We start from the raw sequence: 19,469 nt of genomic DNA, 5'->3' as shown, positions 1-19,469 counted from the left end.
TACAAAACTGTTATATGGATAAGGAGGTTACGTGTGATAAGGACTAGCTGTTGAATTGAGACATTTTGTGTCCAATAACACAACTTTACCTCACTGTTTATAACCTATACAGCATCCATCACTCTCAATCCCTAAACATTGATTTCGTCTGCATCAATGAAAATCACACACCCATCCATCTTTCGAATTGAACACTACATCTTACCCCCACCCACAGGATCCCAGGATACTTGATCTGTAGCACCTTCCTCATTATACAATGAGTACAACCCATGTCTTTCCAAAACCAGCGCCACACTGACGCATCTTAAACACCTGCTTTCAGAGCACAGCAGAGGTCAGAATCCAGTGAAGCAAGCAGAGCTAAATCATTGGCAAAAAGCAGCGATGCAGAAATCCTTTTCAGGTTGATTAATCTGATTCAATATCAGCACACGGCTGAGGAGAGAGCAGAAAATGCAGCCGCAGAGTAAAAGTTAGTTTCTCATCTTATCCCCTATTGATCGTCTTATGAGTCAAGGCCTGATCCTACTCATTTTAAGAACCACCAGCTTGCAGGTTGTTTTATCTAACAGAATAAGTGGCCGATGTGCTTTTTATCCACCATGTACTCGCTTGTTATAACCTGAATCCTGAAACAGAAGACAACTGAAGGGCTTATTTTTGCTGTTTCCATGTCTAGACGACTCTTATTTTCCCCCAGGTCTCAACGCGACTTATTTCAGTTTACTGTGCTGTTAACACTTACTCTGCTGCACTGAACACAGCCTTCAAAATGAAAATCCCTCTGAATTTGCAGTGAATCCTGTTTTTACAATGTACCCTGGCACGTCGCCACAGCAGTAAACTAAATCATAGTGACGCTTTCCAGCATCCACTCCCAGAAGCCTGTAGAGACAATACAGTCTACCAATGTTAGGCAGCAGCTTTATTACTCTGACTGAAATCACACATCTATTACTTTCTCTGCCATGTGCTGTACACTTGAACACAATCGTCTGCCTTGTAAAACATCACTTCGGCACCGGTAAATTACTGTACTTCAGCTGTGGCAGGCAGGTCTCCCACTCAGGAAAAGCATTTACCGAGTGAAAAAGAGCCCCAATTACATCTCTACAGTGTGAATTTGACGGGATAGCTGATGAGCCTCGGTAAAGAGAAGGTGACACAGTATCTGCGGCATGGACAGCAGTGACAAGTCTAAGCCTCCACCATTGATTTTTTTTAACAGGTAATTGGAGGGGACTACCCGAGGATTAACAGTCCTGTATGAGCATGTCAATAGATAATAGGCACATTCTGGCTCTGGGCTTTAGCTGCAGCTTCTTGGGATATTCCTGCGGTGAAAGGGGCAACCTGGAGATTAGACCTCATCAGAAATTAGCAAAATGCCGCTCAGCAAACCGCCAACGTCAGTCCAATCTGCAAAAAACTGAAGAGGAAGATTAAAACCAAGTGGCTACCTCCGGTCTCAAAATATGAAGCCCATGTGGAAGTGTTATAAACTGCAGTTCATTGAGAATCCGCTTGAGGCTGTCTGCAGAAACACCGGAAACCATATAGACACCTATTCAAAAAAGACAATCTTTGCAGAATTAATAAACATGTTTACAGCCTGGTTCAAAAAACGGCTTGGCTCTACATAGCTAATTCCTCTAATGGCACACACTGTACGGGGGGTGAATTTTTTTCTTACGCAACGGTTCAGAAGATACTAAGATTGCGAGTTTTTGCCCAAATAAGGACATGACTGACGTGACTCCCGGACGGGAACACATAGCTGTTGGCAGGAAGGCTCAGACTCCGCCTCTTTACGTCACACTATGGCTGTTTCCGAAACGGCCTGCTACATACTACTTACTAATGTAGTAGGCAGTAGGTATTGCCTACTACATACTGCGTTTGAATTTAGTATGTAGTATGACTGTTCTGTCCGATCTGTCATGCAGAATGCTGAGCCAGACTTCGCTGGATTTCCGGTTTCGGAAAGCGGAAGTAAACAACGGCGAAGCCGATAAATAAAATGCTTATTTAGCATCCATTTCTGATTTAAAAAGTTAGGAAGTGGTTTATATGTTATTTGATAACTTTCACAGCACCCAAAAACGGATTTCCTCCCGTCAAAAAATGAGGAAAAAGAAAAAGCAGAACGAGCGCTGTGCATTATGGGAAACAGTACGCGAGGAAGACTGGTCCGATGCACACTGAGATATTTTCCCGAATCAGTAGACATCCGGGGAGTTTTGGCATACTGCAGATTTTGCTCTTGTTCACATACTACTTACTACATACTGAATTTTGGACATATACGTACTGCTAGTATAGTAGGCGATTTCGGAAACAGCCTATGCCTGTTTGAGTTCCGCATTTCCAATATGGCTGCCGCCATTGATGGGCTTCAAAGCAGCGCTCAGGAACAGATGGGTGAAGTCACGGATACTACGTCCATATTTTATACAGTCTATGATAAAAAACAAAGTGTGGGGCTATATTTATGCTTTCATGATGCTGCATCAATATGTGATTCAATACTTGAAAACGTGTTACAAAACAATTCATTTCCCCCTGCTAGTGTTCACATCAGACAATGATGAATAAATTCATAGCTGGAAGCCGTCATGAATTTTAAAGGCAGATCAGATGTCTTCATTGGCGGCACATTGTAAGTATCGCATTTAAGCTAGTCTGATCTAAAGTGGATCTTAAATATCTCACTGTTCTTTAATGTTAATACATTAGCATAGAGGGGTGAGAAGAGAGTGGTGTTGCAATGATTCAGTGTGTGTGTGTGTGTGTGTGTGTGTGTGTGTGTGTGTGTGTGTGTGTGTGTGTGTGTGTGTGTGTGTGTGTGTGTGTGTGTGTGTGTGTGTGACTGTCAGCTGGTAGACAGGCTTTTTTGTTCTCCAGTGTGGAGCAGCTGGACAGATGAGTCACCATGGAGGGGTTTTATAGTGCAGAGGAGACAAAGAGGTCAGGCAACTGAAAACTGGACTGTCAACTTTTTGTTTGACTGTTCATTTAATTCCAGCATTATTTATGTCCAAATTAAGCTGCGACTTTATTATGGGGGAAACACTAAAGGACAATTCCACAGTACTGAGCCTACATCCATCAATAGGATCAGAATTATATTGCTGTCTCTGTAGAATTTCTAATAGAGGAGGGGTTTTGTAACAATAATCAACGACTTAAAGCTCCAGTATGAAACTTTTGTGTTGATGTTGTGGACATTGCTAGACTTCTTATCTCTATGCTTTTCTTGTAAGGGTAAGAATTGTATCACTACAAGTGTTTGCTGTGGAAAATGTAAACAAAGGTTGTTGTGGTAGCATGCTGTAACTCAGTTTTCTGACACCTACCCCTGGCAGTAGTGCTACAAGCTGCATTGAAACAACCAGGCTCATCCCTGGTGGTCTTGTTTGCTATAAGGGCATACAGAGGCACCAGTATTAATTCTAGTATATTTTATTACCACATAAAAACTCCTCACATGGGCTTTAAGATGAGCACAACAACAAGTTCTTGAGGATCACTCACATATGACTGCTTTCAAAGGTACAAATGGAATATAAAATGCCCATAGAGGCCACAATATCTACAAAGTTAAGTTATTTACTTGAGGTGAATCTGTGCTGTGGGAAAAATGAAGAAAAAGGAAGATAGCATCATTATGTAAAAAAAAACAAGGAAGCTAGAGCGAAGAAGTACAAACAACAGACGAGAAGTAGATAAAGTTTGTTCAACCAAAAACAATAGACAAAGGAAGGAGGAACAAGAAAAGGATGAGTCAAATACGTGTACTGTGATGAACTGATTTAAGAGAGTTCTAGATATAATAATCAAATTCTTGTGCTAAGACTTCTTGCATGTGTATTCTGAACTTGTGCTAATTGGTTTTGCTGCACCCCCCAGAGGAGCTGCTCACTGAAAAGAATCAATAATAATAAGTAGATCTACAGAAATAAAAGAGTTCATCTTGGCCTCAATTAATATGACAAGTTGAGAACAAGACAAATAGCCAGATAGACGATCGAGATTTATCATGATGTCACACCAGTCAGTGATGTTCCTCAATGTATGATTACATCGATAATTCATCTAGCACAGGGGTGTCTAACATGCGGCCCATGGGCCAAAACCGTCCCGCCAGAGGTTCCAACCCGGCCCGAAGAGTGACTTTGTAAAGTGAAAAAATGACAAAGAAGACATTAACTGCAAATTTTCAATAAAAGTAACTTCTATTTTAAATTTGTCCTCTTGGGGTCACATAAAATAATAATGCTGACTGAGCGCACTTGAACGGCACTTTTTTTCTGGACTTTTTTCTCAAAGTGAAAAAATAGATTACTTGCTGTTTGCATAATCAGGTTGAGATTCATAAAGACCTGTTAAAGCAGATGATCCACTAACTACTAACACTAGCACTACAACCCTGCATACAACACTGTCCAGCAAGCAAACGTTCACGCTGGAGCTGGGGGTCCAAAATAATCAACTTTAACTTCTTCATTATTATAATCGATCTGTTCTTTTGCAGTAAACATTAAACTGTGTGTCAGGTGAATGGTTAACCTGTGTGCTTGGTGTGTTCGCAACAGGTTTCAGGGCTTGCAGAGTAAAATATTCTGCCCCACTATTAAGACTAATCATGGCAAAAATTACAACAGCTGTTTTTGTAAGAAATACAGTTCATTAAATGTGAACATTTTCAGAATGTACTTGTACATTTTTGAGCTAAAACAAAGGAAAACATTTGGAGTTTTCATTATTTAAAGGTTCATGTTATGATTTTACTGGTCCGGCCAACTTCAGATTAACTTGGACTGTATGTGGCCCCTGAACTGAAATGAGTTTGACGCCCCTGATCTAGCACAACACAATGTTTTTTCTCAATAGTCAATCAACTAGTTTTGGAGTAACAAATGCACACTGATCCTAAAATATAACAAAATACATGTCCCTTAGTGTAACTACCAGCAGTTTGGGTGTGCAGCATAGATTATGCAGGTGATTTTGGTGATACAAATGAAAAACACTTGTCATACGATTAATATCATGTTTTGTTGTTGTTGTTGTTTTTTTGTTGGGATGATACAATTAGTATAATCTTTTAAGTTAACCTAACTTTATGATGGTATCAACGTGTCTTAAAATGTAACCTCACGAAACTCCTGGTTAGCAATTTAACTGACATCATGTAAGCAAATGACGCAAGCTCAACCTCAAACTGAATTTCAACATTGTGTTTAATTATTAAGCTAAATAAGTCAACTTACTTTTAAACAGTATCTACATACAACTAACATAAAAATGAATTAAATTAAACATACAAACGCAAGTGTACCTTTCATATTCGGTGGAATTAAGCTTTTTCGCCTAAAGGGTCGGTAAAAACTTTTAAAGAGTTTTGTTCTCATTTTATCGTGAGCCTATCTTCAGCCTGCAGGTGCAGCTCTACTCGCCAGCACTTGTTGCATCCTCCAATAAAGTCCCAAAACATTTATATTACCATTACTCTGTCGTGAATTATAAAGACGACACCAAAAAAACAACGTACCAATGATTTAGTAGCTTCACTTGCATCGAAGAACAACAGTTTGGGTCATCCTTAGGTCCTCGTTGTCAACAGCCCGGTGATGTCAAGCCTCCCGGAAATAGAAATTAAATGACTTCCGGTCGTAACTTTCAAATTAAAAGCTTTTCTGATTAAGTTATTGTTATACAGTGAGTGAGTGAGTGAGTGAGTGAGTGAGTGAGTGAGTGAGTGAGTGAGTGAGTGAGTGAGTGAGCATATATAACATATATTTATGTGCATACCACATCAAGTGAGGACATTGAGATATGCTGATGTATATAATATGTAATGTATATAATATGTAATGAACATTATGAAGAGTTAATTTGCAAAAACAGATATCTCAGATATATAATTTCCAAAAATATATATGTATCTGTAATATAGATTTTTAATAAAGTTACATATTTAAGATACCTCTTATTGGTAATGTCATTTTGACTTAGTCAAAGCCACCCAACTTCAATCGATTGATAATACCTAAAGCTAGTAATAGAAAAAAATGTGTTTCCTGAAACATTTCTTTAATTTTTTTAAATTGAGTTATCTGTTTTTTCAAATGAACTCTTCATGTATGTAATGTAAATGTATGAATCTTGTGTGCTTTGGCAACAACATATCTTTGTTCTTGCCAATAAAGCAAATTGAATTTAAAAAATTGAATTGAGTGAGTGAGTGAGTGAGTGAGTGAGTGAGTGAGTGAGTGAGTGAGTGAGTGAGTGAGTGAGTGAGTGAGTGAGTGAGTGAGTGATTGAGGTACTTTGTAGATTTCATATATGGGAAACAACAGAAACATAACGCATTCCTGGATTGTCTGTTGGATACCTAATTAATTACCAGAGATTAGATTCAATGTGTTTGCACTTTATAGAGTAAATCTGACATGATCTGTGATCAGGGTTGTTCACATCAATTTTAGAGACCACATGTTGTACACATCAGCATACAGTATTTCAAAGGTTGCCACAATATGAGACATGATACAGCATGTCACAGCAAGTTCTGTTATGAGAAGAGAAACGTGTCTGAAGGGGAAGGCTGTAATTGCTTCTGTGATAACCTTTTCAACACACACAATTGTATTTAATGAGGTTTCTTTTTCCTCACAGAGGAAAAAGGAACATCAGATGTTTTATGACTAACTCAAAGAAGAATGTCAAACGACTTGTAAGATACTGGAAAATGATTAAAACCTTCAGTCAAAGATATGTTTACTAAAACATGTAAAATGCAAGAATTCACATGTTAAGCTAATTGAAAAGACAAAGTGGATGGTGCCTCAAATGTTTTAGTTTGATTTTTCAGTGCCATTGAGTTGTGATTCTGTCTAGGCATGTGGCTTGATTTGCTAATGTAAGCACAAATAGAATAAACTTTGTTCATCCAGCATCAGTGTTCAAAAACAAAACTTTCAATTACATATGTATATATATATATGTATGTATATATTGCAAAAGAATGGAAAAACATACAACCACAAGAGGTGTTTTTGAATTTCGTCTGGTATTTGTGAAAGCTGTTTTTTACATTTTTCTAAAAGCAAGCCAAGAATCTATGATATTAAATTTATGAATGCAATACTATTAGGGCCAGAATGCAGATTTCTATCCTGTTCCTACAGCATTTCTTGTGCAACATCTGCTTTAACCTCTCCATACTGTGTAAAATACCTTTTATTTAACAATCTAAATGAACTCTGATTAGTTTATCTTGGGGTAAAAAAAAAGCTCATTCAGTTTGGTGGGTGCAGTTAAAAATTAATACTCTGATCTGGTTTTGGGACTTACAGTAACAGTACCAAAACCTAAATATATTTAATTTTAAGACAATACAATGACTTAACGTGAGTTCATTTTAAGTGCTCATGAAGCATACAGACTTGCCTCTTCCTCATCACTGTCATATCATGTGCTAATCCAAAAGCAGTAAATGTGAAGAATCAAATGTGGTTGACTTTATAACATTCATATACCATTATGAACTGTTTGTCTGTGTTTGGTTGTAAAGTTGTCAACTGAAATGACTTATGTAACTTAAATATCTTCCAGTGATAGGAATGCGCCTTAAGGCGGGCTCCTGTGGTAAAACGTGTGCTGCACAAACAGCTTCTCCTGGGCCTGTCTCAACTCATACCGCAGGCATTTCTAGGTACCGCACATGTTAGGAAAAGTGACCTTTGTGTCAAGTCAAAACAAGAAATGCTTCCTTCAATTATTATGTAAAAATTTAATTCCCTTTCAATTACGTTGAGTGTGTTTTTTTCCCTGTTATTTGCTCACACCCTTGCTTGTTGGCTGCAGTTCCAGCATGAAGGTGCGGCAGAAAGGCTTTCAGATAGATGATTGTATTAAGCTTCTGTAAGTGGTAGCTTTCTTGGAATTTTTGGGGAAATATAACAACATACTAGACATGATCCTTAGTTAAATCCTATCACATCTGCATAATTCAGTATGTTTTAGTAGCATTAACAGAGTGTGTTGACGCAGTTTTATCCAGTTCTTTCAGCCATAAATGTAGCAGATAGCTTTCCTTGTTTGTATTTGTGTGTATTTGTGAAAGAAAGTAACTTATTTTTCTTTTATATACTGTCATCACTTCATATGCCTTAATAACATTATCCTCCTCCTGTTTTTTGTTTTTTTTACAATAATCTCTGGGGAAAAGGGATCACACAACAAAATTATGATGCGGTGGCACTGCTGTGCTGTAATTATCTTTTCAATTCGATTTATGGCTGAAAAAGACCTTGGGTTTTGACCCTGGCTTTTCAAACACATTTATATTTCTATTAGATCAGAGAGTTAGAGACATCTTTACTTGTTTGAAAACAGTACATGCTGAAAATGTTTCAAAGAATCTTGATTTCTTTCTGAATATCATTACTGAACCCACATTTCTGTTTCACTTCAAGAATATTAAATATAATAGTACTCCTTTACTGGTTTTCCTCAAAGTATGTACCATCTGAGTAAAATACAGTCCCTGGTGTGTCACATCATCTGGTAATGACTGGCCAGAGGAAGAAAGCTTCCACAGGCCAGATTAGGCCCCCACTCCAGACCAGCTGTGAGAATGATCCCTTTCACAGAAATTACAAGACTATTCAGTGTGAGTAGGTGGACTCTATCCCACTCTCCCAACATAAAAGGCCTCTCCTTTTCGTTCTATTCTCCTACATCTGTGACTTGAGGCGTAATAGCACCGGTGAGATGGGAGTGTGGCTGAGAAAAAAAAGGACACCTGACAGGGAGTGATGGGAGCCAAGCAATCCCATAAATGAAGCAGCCGTGTGAGAAGATGATCCAAGGTGATGGACAGAGTTGCAAGAAGATAAAAAGAAGTGCACAGACATGTTACATAAGAGCTGTCCTGTGGTTGAGTGGATATGAACCCTAACATGTGTATTCACATCTTACATTCCTAAGTCCAATGTGTACAAGTCTTAATCCAGCACTGAGGGGTATTAGCGGTGCTATCAGGGTTTGATGACTGTCTGCTCTTTGTTATGTATTATTCACATCCTGTTTCTACGGAGAAAACTGAAGCACTGATGACATAATACGTGTGCCTTGAAGTGTGTGCTTAAGTCAAGCGCTTGTGCAAAATAAGACTGGGCAAGTTGGTAAATGTCAGTTATAGTTATAGTTGTTTGCCTGAAAAGGAATGCCGTATGTAGGCCTCCAGAACACCTAAAACACATGCCTCAATTTTATCTGCTCTACAAAGTGAGCTACAGCATGAACTACAAAGAGTTAGATGTGTCTGCCTCTCTGGTCCTTATTCACACAAAAAATGTCAAAATGTTGTTTCCAATCACAATATTAAGTATGTCACATAAAGAAAATATAAGCTCGTGAGTTTGTTCTGCTCTATTGCTTGTTCTGCATCATCGTGAAAAATTCCTCTTGCATTAGAACACTCAAGGATCAACACTTTGATGTTTGTTGGCAAATTGCAACTCAGAGTCTTTGCTGTAAGGCAACAAAAGGAGTGATTCTTGGGTTACAAGACAAGGTTTGTTTGCTCAAGGTTGTCAAATCAAGTATTTGAGTTTTAGGTTTGATGTTTTCAATTGGTGCCCTCTAGTGGCCAAATATGACTATTACACTATGAATATCACAAATCACAGTCTGTTGACCAATGAGCTGTTTTCTGAACATTTTTCAATCCAACAGCTCTGTATAAGCTAAAGACAATAAAAATTGATCAAAAATATTTTTAAATTGTGTAAAACACAATGTGTGTTTAGGCTAAAATAAAATGTATCATTCTAATGTGAATGTCGCCTTGAATATTTAACAGCCATCACAAAACCAGTTACTCAGTGGGACTATCTTAGCTTAGAAAGAGTCCAACTAAACATTTACTCAAGTTCAAGCATTATTAGTTATGGATGTGTGCATGGGAATGCTACAATAACTTTATTTTGATCAAACAAAAAGACAAAAACAAGAGCTAATCAAAACACTTTCAATACATGTTGTAACTAATGTTCAGATAAGGTCCATCCCAAGGTCCTCCATGCTGCCACAGATTTATCTTACTAAAGTGGCAAGGCAGCCAAACATCTACCCAGCGTGATGTCAATCAGGGTGTGAGCTCCCTCTGCAGGGCTTGAGCAAGTGGTGCTGCTGATGTTTCTGTAGAGCTGCTCTGGCTGTGTGTCGGCGGGTTATTGCTAGTCTTTCCAGGACTTTGGGTTTTGTCGAAGTTTGGAGATGCTTGTTGCCAGACTGTGCACTGGGTGAAATGAAAAAGAAAATATGTTTAGTACCAAACAGTAAGCACAAGTAGTTTAATTCAAATGGTTATACAGCATTAAAACTGATTGGTACATTTATAAAAAATTAGCATTTTATTGCCCTACCATAAATCAGTGACCCCTCTATCGAGAGAAGTTGTTGGAGGTGGGCGAGGTTTGTGTGCAGGTTGAGGCAACACTGTCACATCTGTCCTGGCCAGCCTCTGAAAGGCCTCAGGTGACAGATTTGTATCTGAGGAGGCCCCTACTCTACTGAAATTATGCAAAGGCTCTGAACTGGTCTGGTTGAGTCGTAACCTCCGTGCACGGATCCCTGGTGGATTCTGATTGCAGGTAGCTGCTGTGGCACTGAGAGGGGGAGAAGGGAACAGGGAGGGGGACAGGGACAACCAAGCTACTTCAGGGGACAAGGCACCTCTGTGATGCAGGCCTGAAAACCAAACACAAGTAACAGAATTAGTTTAGTAACAAACAATGTCTGTAATCTTCAGAAAAAATATTTTTTTCTGCCTATAGTTTTAAATTACTTATACTTTTGGCAAGATCATCTTTTCTTGAACAGATTTTCAACTATGTTTTAAACGCTGTTTTAAAAAACAGAAGTATTGTGATTCAGAAAGTACTCACCTGGGGAAACAGACTGGAAGGAGGAACCTGAAGAGATAGTATCTAGGCTGTCGCCACATGTCTCCTCACTAGATTCTTCATCACTACTGTCGCTCCTTCTACAACCAGAGCTTTCCTCTTCATCATCATATCCCCTCTCTTCTTCATCACTGTACTGAATAGCTAGAACCTGTGGTCGTTTTTCTGTCTCTATGGACTGGAGACGCCTGAAAACAACACAGAAAGAGATTTAGTTTCTTCCGCTTCAGTCTTTAGGGGAAGGGCTTTAGTCAGGAACAAATTGTAAGGCTGTGAAGACACTGCTTCTAGCATTTAAAGGCCCTCTGTTTTAGATTTATTCAGTATTTGTTACCACAATTGTCCCAAAAGGCAACCTAATTGGCAATACTTTACTGTGATCCATCAAGTCAAAAACAGCTAAAAATGCCCATGCCAAATTTGAGCATCATCCCATCTAAATGAAACCCTTAAAACATTTCTTAATTGTGTTTGCAGCTTAGGAAAAAAGAGGTTATGGTGTTTAAGTAGTCCATACCTGCTGTGCTGCTCCCTCCAAGCTCTCAGCTCAGCAAACACATCAACATGTCCTCCCACATCTGACTCCTCAAAGTCATACGTGTGTTCTGGTACGTGCATGGGCAGGTTATGAGGGGTGAGGGCAGACTTGGTAGGTGCTGTCTATGAGACAGAAGAGACAGAGAATGAATGTAAGAGGTAGGAGAAGAAACTGGAAAATTTAACAGATTAATGGCCTGAGAGCTGAGGGCATAAATTATAGATTAACTCAAGAGTCGTAGAGAGGGAGGAACAGGAGGGTAAAGTAAGAGGAACATAGAGTGACTCAAAGTATTCTGTTGATGCTGACATGAAATCTAAGACATGAGCTGGTGGTTTTGTACAGCTTTAATGGCCTCTTAAAGACCATGCTACCATGCAAAAACAGGAGAGGGAAATAACTGCTTGGTGTAGATTTATATTACAGAGGTACACAGGTATCTTTTTCTTTTCAAAATTTCAATTTTTCTCACCTAACTGAAGAAATCTAGTTCAGTTTTCTTTCAACACCTACCCTTATTTTTTCTCGCCTGGCCCGAATAGCTTGGACCGGGTTTCCACAAAACAAGATTTTGCCAGCTCCTTAAAAAATCAAAAGATAAAGAGAGACTTCATTGACACAAACTGCTTTCTGACACATCAAAAGGTCCTCTTGGTGGCACTGTTGAGTAAATGTGGCTGTTTTTACCCTTACAGGTGACGCTTTTAAGAAGGGAACTAAAAGTATGAGTAAATCAAATGTAATGAAGGTGACAGATGTCACATATAAGTGCCTGACCATGCGTTAGGGTGCTGGTTTCTGCATCCACTGCTGATAGATCAGAGTCAGCAGAGCCTGGTCTAGATCCAGAAGGAGAAAGAACTCCAAGCCTGTTCGCTGACATGGGTCTGGAGCTAGAGAGGGGCCTGGAGCTCATTGACGACAGGGGACGGACACAGGAGAGGCTGGAAGCTGGGCGTCTGGCTGAGTTGGGTCTGCTGTAAGCACCTGCACTGTCCACTGTTTCCTCTACAGAAAAAAAAGAGGAGTGGCCCTTTAAATATGTAGCTGCAATTAACTGTTAAGTATTAAATGACTCAAAACATCACCTATGCAAACACACCGTCTTCAGGAGCAGCCAGGGAGGAATTTAAGTTTCTGATGGAGTCTCGGAGAACAGCCCTCTCCTGTCCCATGGTGCTGGTGTAGCTATGCCCCTCCTCCTCCACCCGTGAATTGTCTAGGTAACGCAGCTGAGGGATCAACTCCCTCACTGCAATTCGATAACTATAGTCTGCCGTCTGGGAAGAAGGGAGGAAACAGAAAAGAGAGGCAAAAGTTAATCCTAAATATGAATACTGTTGCACCTTATTATTGCACCTTTTGTGATACATCAGAGATTAGGATTAGTTTAAGCATTTCAATCATCACCAAGAAGTTCAGGGGTTAGACTAAACAAAATCAGTGTTACAATAGCAGTCCAAGTGTAAAGCAGTTCTAAATGTGTCATAAATACTACCATCACTTACAATGAAGCACATTAGTCAATCTTAATTTATCCATGTGCGCTTGGTCATGACTATAACGGTGCTTTAGTGTAGAACACTTCCAAAAGAAAAGAATGTAAAGCTATGCAGGTACAGAACTAGCACTGCTGAGGCCTACAAAGGACATTTTGCACTGCAGCCGGGACTTCTATCAGTTCAGGGTGACAGAGAGTGCAGAGAGAGTGCAGAGAGAATCCAGAGAATCGCTGATCTACTTAGCAATCAAATTTGAGCCTGGCACTCCAGCCCCTTCAACAAACCACACAGATGCAATGAATGAAAAAGGCAGTGAAGGGCTGGCAGGGAGGGAAGGAAAGAGAAAAGAGGAGGAGAATGAGGCCTGGGTGAGAGGAAGTGATCGGATGTGTGTGTGTGCCAATGTGTGTGTATGTGTGTGTGTGTGTGTGTGTGATGGAAAGCAAGGGAGCAGGAGGAGGGATAGTTTGGCATCAGAGCAAACTCAAGCAGTCCTCAGTCACTACAAAGCGCAGGCCTAATGCATATTCAGCTCAGCATCTCCCCTCATTGCCCCAGTTTCCTAATTAATGCTCTGCTGGTGGGTGTAAATAAACACATTCACAGTGGCCCCAAAACTCACAGAACATTGTGTTCTGAATCAGCAAAAGGTGGAAATGCAGAAAATACAGCTACAATAAGTGTCACTGAATTAAACTTTTGTGAGCTGCCTTGTTACCCAGTTTTCAAAAATGACTGTGGTGCAATTAAAAAACATCATGTCTGTCTTATGACGCCTGCACATAAGCGTGTGTCAGTCATGTGGGCTAACTGGGGTGTTCAAGACTGGTAAAGAGCTGAGAGTACACAGCTACTTTTCTGTCTCAGTTCATGCAAATTACATTACAACCAATATCTGACAAAGCAATGCAGTCTGACAGCCTGTGTGCACAGGCAGAGATGACAGACTGAATGACACCTACATAAGGAAGAAGATAACGCAGTGAAAAGATGAACTGAAAACAACACTTTACCAAGCAGTTCTTTTTCCTCTTTCACCAGACTGTTCTGTGTTGTGACCCTCACTTTTGCTACAGGTGGCAATGATCCACAATTGTAAGATTGCTGTTGTGCCTTGATTGTGGTAGTCTGGTTAAGAGTAAAATCTTAAAGTTTTTTCAGTAAGCATGTAACACTCACATCCCAAAAGTCTTTTTTTTTTGTCATCTTCAGTGCGTCAATGTGCTTGGATGCTGGAACAACTGCTGATCAGTAATAACTGTCAGTCTTAAGTACAGCAGAGCCAGATACATGACTTTCAAAGCTAATTTTGGCTCTTCCTGGTGTCTCCAATTGCACTACCCCCCCTTCAGAAAATGCTTATTTGTCAAATATCTGTGTCTGCACAATCACAGAGGACTAACACTTAGTCTGACAAGGACAGGCAAACAAGCCAAGTGTAAAAAAAAATAGTGAGCACTTGCCACCTCTTTTTTCAGTTGCTGACATATGTATAAATTGAGTTTCTGGTGAAAACAGCGTTACTCTACCTGGGTGGTAGTGTGGTGGGGGCGCTCACACAAAGGGTTTAACTCTAAGGTAAGTGTCTGGAGTCTGGCACACAATCCCAGATACTGAATCTGGACTAGATCATCCACATTGTTCCCTTCCAGATCCAACAACTCCAGGTTCTCCAGCATCCCAAGTGGACTCAGGTCTGAAATGTTGTTAAAGTCCACGTACAACTCCTGAAAGAGGGAGTGGGTGTACAAGAAGCACAGATGAGTTTGTAGCAGAGGGGACAAGAAGTGAGATTAGACAAACAGAAAGACTTACAGATGGAAAATTTAACACTGAAAGAATCAATAAGAGAAAAACTGTGGATGAGAAAAGAAACATGTTAGACACTAAAGGCAGAAATATTCTTGTAATCTCAGAGACTGGGATTGGAAAAAGTAAGAAGAACTCTGGTGTCAAAAAGAACACATGAACTGGAATATATATGGAATATGGAAACAACCTAAAGTACTGTTAAGCCTGTGTGAAAATTTGCAGTACAACATGACAAACAGAAATTGAGATTTTGTATCTTTCCCTTTAAAAGCCATCTTCATACTTAAACTCAACCTTTAGGGTGGATAAAATAGAAATGCCATCCAAATCTTGCAGGGAGCAGGATGACATATGCAGAACTTGCAGGTGGGAGAGGGTGGTTCCCAGGTCTCTAAGGAAACAAAATATCACAAACTTAATTTAGAGACAGTTACACAACCAGTCCCTTGACTACTGGAGCTAGAAGCTCTTTCCTATGCAGGCCTCTCTTCTGCCGCCCACTTGTCTCCTCTGCTCTAACCCTTCTGGTAGAGTCTCAGCCAGTGTATCTACAACCCCGTAACACCCTCTTCACTTGAGCTCCCACAGCCCTGCGCAGGAAATGCTATCAGAGGCAGCGCACGTCCGGCTGGCTCTGCTCTGCTACTCCCAGGGTGGAGTAGACAGCATCCTATCTGTCTATTTGTACTACTCTATCCCTCTGCAGTAACTCGGGTGACAATTATTTTTATGAGTACAATTTACAATGTGTGTGTGTGTGTGTGTGTGTGTGTGTGTGTGTGTGTGTGTGTGTGTCTTATCCTGAAGGTTGTATTGCTTTCTTCCTTGGGATTTTGATGACGAAGATATGGCTGCGATCATGTTTGTAGGACATTCAAAAAAACAGCTCAGTTGTCCTGTCTTTTTCCTATGATATTCACAGTGTAAAAAAACAGACTATAAACCCTGTAGTGAAAGCTGTTATCGACCAATCCATCTGTATCCTACTATGAGATTGTGGGATGAACCTGTTTTCCATGTGTTTCTATCTCTTAGACTGTACCGTAGACTTCATCTGTTGGTTTACAAGCAGCAATGTGCAGCTTCCTCGCAGAGACACTCTCTTAAAAGTCCCTGTTGGAAAACCTTGACCACAGCACGGCAGAAAGCTACACCTGCACTGTAACAGCACAACACTTTCGTTTGGTGCAACATGCCCATGACCTTTGACCTGGTATTCTGCTTCAAAGCGCTGTCTTTTTTATGACTCCCAGGGACTCTTGATTTGAATGTGTATTCTAGCACAAGTGATTGTGTGAGGCATGACAGAAATCCCCATGAGTTCATCGCTGCTCAAAAGCTCGAGTTACAGCTCTCTTTATGGGAAGACCGGCTTGCTGTGTTTATAAACATAAGCTAAATATACAACGGGTGAGTGACAACAGGCATAAACTAGCAGCACATATTCAGTTATGTTTAACATTGTATTTTATTGCTGTTGTCTTAGTCTATAGAGAATAGGAACTTCTTACGAATTTGAAGTTTTCCCTGAGGTTATATGAACGTGATATGAGTGTGAGTGTGTTCTTCTGGGGACAGGTTTAAACCTGGAAGAAAACAAGGAAATGGTAATGGTGTTATGCAACTTCATGCTCACCTTACTGACGTAAGCACGCTGTTGTTCATTTTCAGTTGCACCAGCTTGGGCAAGTAGGCACCTACAAGAGGATCAGATAAGCAAAGCCATGTCTATTACTGTCATATGTCAGGGAGGTGACTTTGAATGGATTTAAACAATCATCATTGATCAGTTTCAAATTCAAAAACTCAGGTTTCTGAAATGTTTAACCTCAGTTAGCAGAAAAGAAGAGCACCTTCAGTGGCTTGGCATGAGTCAAACATTTATAGACACCGCTCTGTCATGCCTGTACTTGTTGTGCAATTGAGATTTATCTGAGGACAAAGGTGGGTATAATGAATATGTTCCTCCACAATTATCAACTCTGTCATCTTGCACTAAGGTTGGCACACCTGACAGGAAATTAAGTAGTGATATACTTTGTGTGTCATAGTAATCTCTTTGTTCTCTCTGTAACATTCAATTCTTAATTATGATTGTTGATGTAGTCATTATGAGCATCTGCTATGAGTCATTATTTAATGCAGAGTAGAAATCTTAGTCACTCCATCAGTTATATGAATTTGGATTTGAGAGTTATAAGATTGACTGATTGAATCAGAAATACTAAATATGAACAATTAAAACCTATAACAAAGTCATACAGCTAACTGTTATACGGTTACATACTGTTACCACCAAATTGTGCACCTGTGCTCTGTGGTCTGAAATATTGAGCCATGATTTACTGTAACTCTTACCAAAGTTACACATAGTGTTTTCCCGTGTGTCGACCCAGATCTCCAGCGAGGTCACGTGAGATAGGTCCTGAGTTCCACACAACCACTCCTATAAAGAACAGAAAATGACAACAAACCAGAAACACTGTAGATTAATACCAAAGACATCAAAACTATGAAAGAACATATATGGAATTATTTAATTACCAAAAAACTGTTAAACAAACCAGAATATGTCTTATATTTCAGATTCTGTAAAGTAGCCCCCTTTTTCCTTCATGAGCTTTGCACACTCTTGGTATTCTCTCAGTCTGCTTCATGAAGTGGTCTCCTGGAATGGTTTCTAATTAACATGAGCCTTTTCAAGGGTTAATTTGTAGAATAACTTGCCTTCTTAATGTGTTTGAGACCATCAGTTGTGTTGTTCGGAGGTTGGGTTAGTACACAATGGATAGCCCTATTTGACAACTGTTGTAATCCATATTATGGTAAAATCAGATTATTTCATAGTTTTGATGTCTTCAGTATTAATCTACAATGGTGAAAATAATTAACATAAATAAAAACCATTAATTGAGAAGGTGTGTCCAAACTTTTGACTGGTAGTTTTCAATATTTACCTCAGACATACACCTCTGACTTTGATGTAACAAATTATCTGAAGCCTATCATGGGAAATAATTATGTCTGTACACTTCATCCTGAAATAATAATCTATTCAGTGTGTGTGGCCTGCTCCACATTTACCACTCATGTAGTAGTTCATCAGGTAAGGAGAGGGCATCAAAAAAAGCCTATTGTTTTCTGCAGATATATGTAGGATACACAAAGAAAAATATTACCCCTCAACCTCCACAGACATCTATATAATAGTTTAACAACAAAGCAAGCCTTTCATGCATATAGAATCAAGACAAAGACAGGGAGAACAGGGTGTACAAGCGTTTGTACAAGGCCTACCAGCTTTTCTGGAGAGATATAAACATCCACTGCTGTATCAGAATCCTCACATGGTTTTGGAGTTGGGTTGATTTTACCTGATTCTCCCAGCTCTGTCATTTGGACTCGTGCTCTACCAGGTCGGACCTCCTGGGGCACAGAGCCAAGACAGCAACTCATCTTTTACGGTTACCTGGAATTAACAGCATAAGCATAAAGAAACTTAGCTGAAACTTTCGTTTACTATGTGGAAAAACCCGAAGTATTAACCCATCTCTTTCCAGCTTATCTAGCGGTACCTCGCGTTCTATTAGCAGCAAACTAGCGTTAATTGCTGTTTAATGTTGACACAGGCTAAGACTGGAAGCAATATACTTATTGTACCACTCTAAGTAAATCCCTATGATTGGTATTTCCACATTGATATAAAATTGAATTTTTACTTACAAAATATATGTCCTGTTACTGGAAACTGTCGACAGAAACAAAGTCTGAGCATTTTACACACAGAGCAGTTTTCTTTCATGCAAAAGTTTGCTTGGCAACCACAGACGACTTCCTGGATACGACACTGAGTGCACCGTGGCTCTCTGGGATATGTAGTTCACGTGAACCCGTCAGCCCTTCTGACTGTTTTAACACTGTTTTAGCACTCTCGGTAGTAACACCAAGCTCGTCTTATTTCAATACGGTTATATCAAAGATGAATTTGTAAAGCTCTGCTTCTACAACTGTAACCTTCACTCGCCTCCACTGAACTAGTGCTAGATTCAAATGCTCGTCGTAAATGTGTCTTTGCCAATGTAAACTTTCACATTATTTTGGTTGGTATTGTAATTATTTTAGCAAACCTGCTTGTTCCAAAAAAAAAAACACAATTCCTTTATGGAAATGTATCTTTATTTCACACCTTCTTGCACATTGCTAATTTTGATGATGGAAATAAAGAGACTGAATGAAGGCACAATCTATGTTTTCTTTGAAAAGATACCTTGTGTAATTAAGAAGACCAGTAAGCACATACTGGTGTCCTTAGCGTAAAACATGAAATGTTCAAACAAAAGCATACATAGAAATTATTTGGTGGTTAATATTCTATAAGCATAATGGTAAGTAAGCAGAGGTAGCAAAAGTTCAACAGATTTGAAGCACAGGTGTCACAGCTTAAGCACAACCACTCAGAACTGATCACACTTGTGGCTAATGATGTGAGGAAACCAATATAAGCCAGTTTAGAGAGCACTGGTTGTTGAAGGTTGTACAATGGACAAATAATCTGAGAGGCAAAGGAAGAGTGTGAGTAAGAAGTGGTCGAGGAGGAAGAGGATGGGAGCGAAATCTAGAAAGACAAATGACAGT

At 39.6% G+C, this 19,469-nt stretch overlaps 2 protein-coding genes across 8 annotated transcripts in view; both read right to left on the bottom strand.

Moving 5' to 3' along the window:
• Positions 1-5,669, bottom strand: part of rassf7a (Ras association domain family member 7a) — a 39,262-nt gene extending 33,593 nt beyond the window's left edge. For 2 of the 7 annotated variants that reach the window (XM_034685858.1, XM_034685856.1), the window contains exons 1-2: positions 5,558-5,654; positions 3,360-3,422 (exon numbers count right to left, since the gene is read on the bottom strand). The gene's annotated coding sequence lies outside the window, so the exon portion shown is untranslated. Of the gene's footprint in view, positions 1-3,359; positions 3,423-5,557 lie in introns of all 7 variants that reach the window. The other 5 variants (XM_034685855.1, XM_034685854.1, XM_034685859.1 and 2 more) reach the window with 3 other exon arrangements.
• A 4,293-nt stretch (positions 5,670-9,962) lies between these two features.
• On the bottom strand, positions 9,963-18,691 carry lrrc56 (leucine rich repeat containing 56). Its single transcript, XM_034686642.1, has 13 exons — positions 18,558-18,691; positions 18,132-18,303; positions 17,193-17,280; positions 16,471-16,531; positions 15,129-15,225; positions 14,552-14,749; positions 12,623-12,800; positions 12,298-12,528; positions 12,034-12,101; positions 11,500-11,642; positions 10,965-11,170; positions 10,443-10,767; positions 9,963-10,315 (listed from the first exon to the last, which is right to left on the bottom strand). Exons 2-13 carry the CDS (start codon positions 18,288-18,290, stop codon positions 10,159-10,161), a joined length of 1,911 nt encoding a protein of 636 aa, XP_034542533.1. The 5' UTR covers positions 18,291-18,303; positions 18,558-18,691; the 3' UTR covers positions 9,963-10,158.
• Positions 18,692-19,469: the final 778 nt, after the last annotated feature.

Source organism: Notolabrus celidotus, chromosome 6 (genome assembly GCF_009762535.1).
Source record: "Notolabrus celidotus isolate fNotCel1 chromosome 6, fNotCel1.pri, whole genome shotgun sequence".
Lineage (NCBI taxonomy): Eukaryota > Metazoa > Chordata > Actinopteri > Labriformes > Labridae > Notolabrus > Notolabrus celidotus.
Note: the sequence above shows the minus strand (reverse complement) of the source record. Positions and strands in the feature narration are given on the sequence as shown.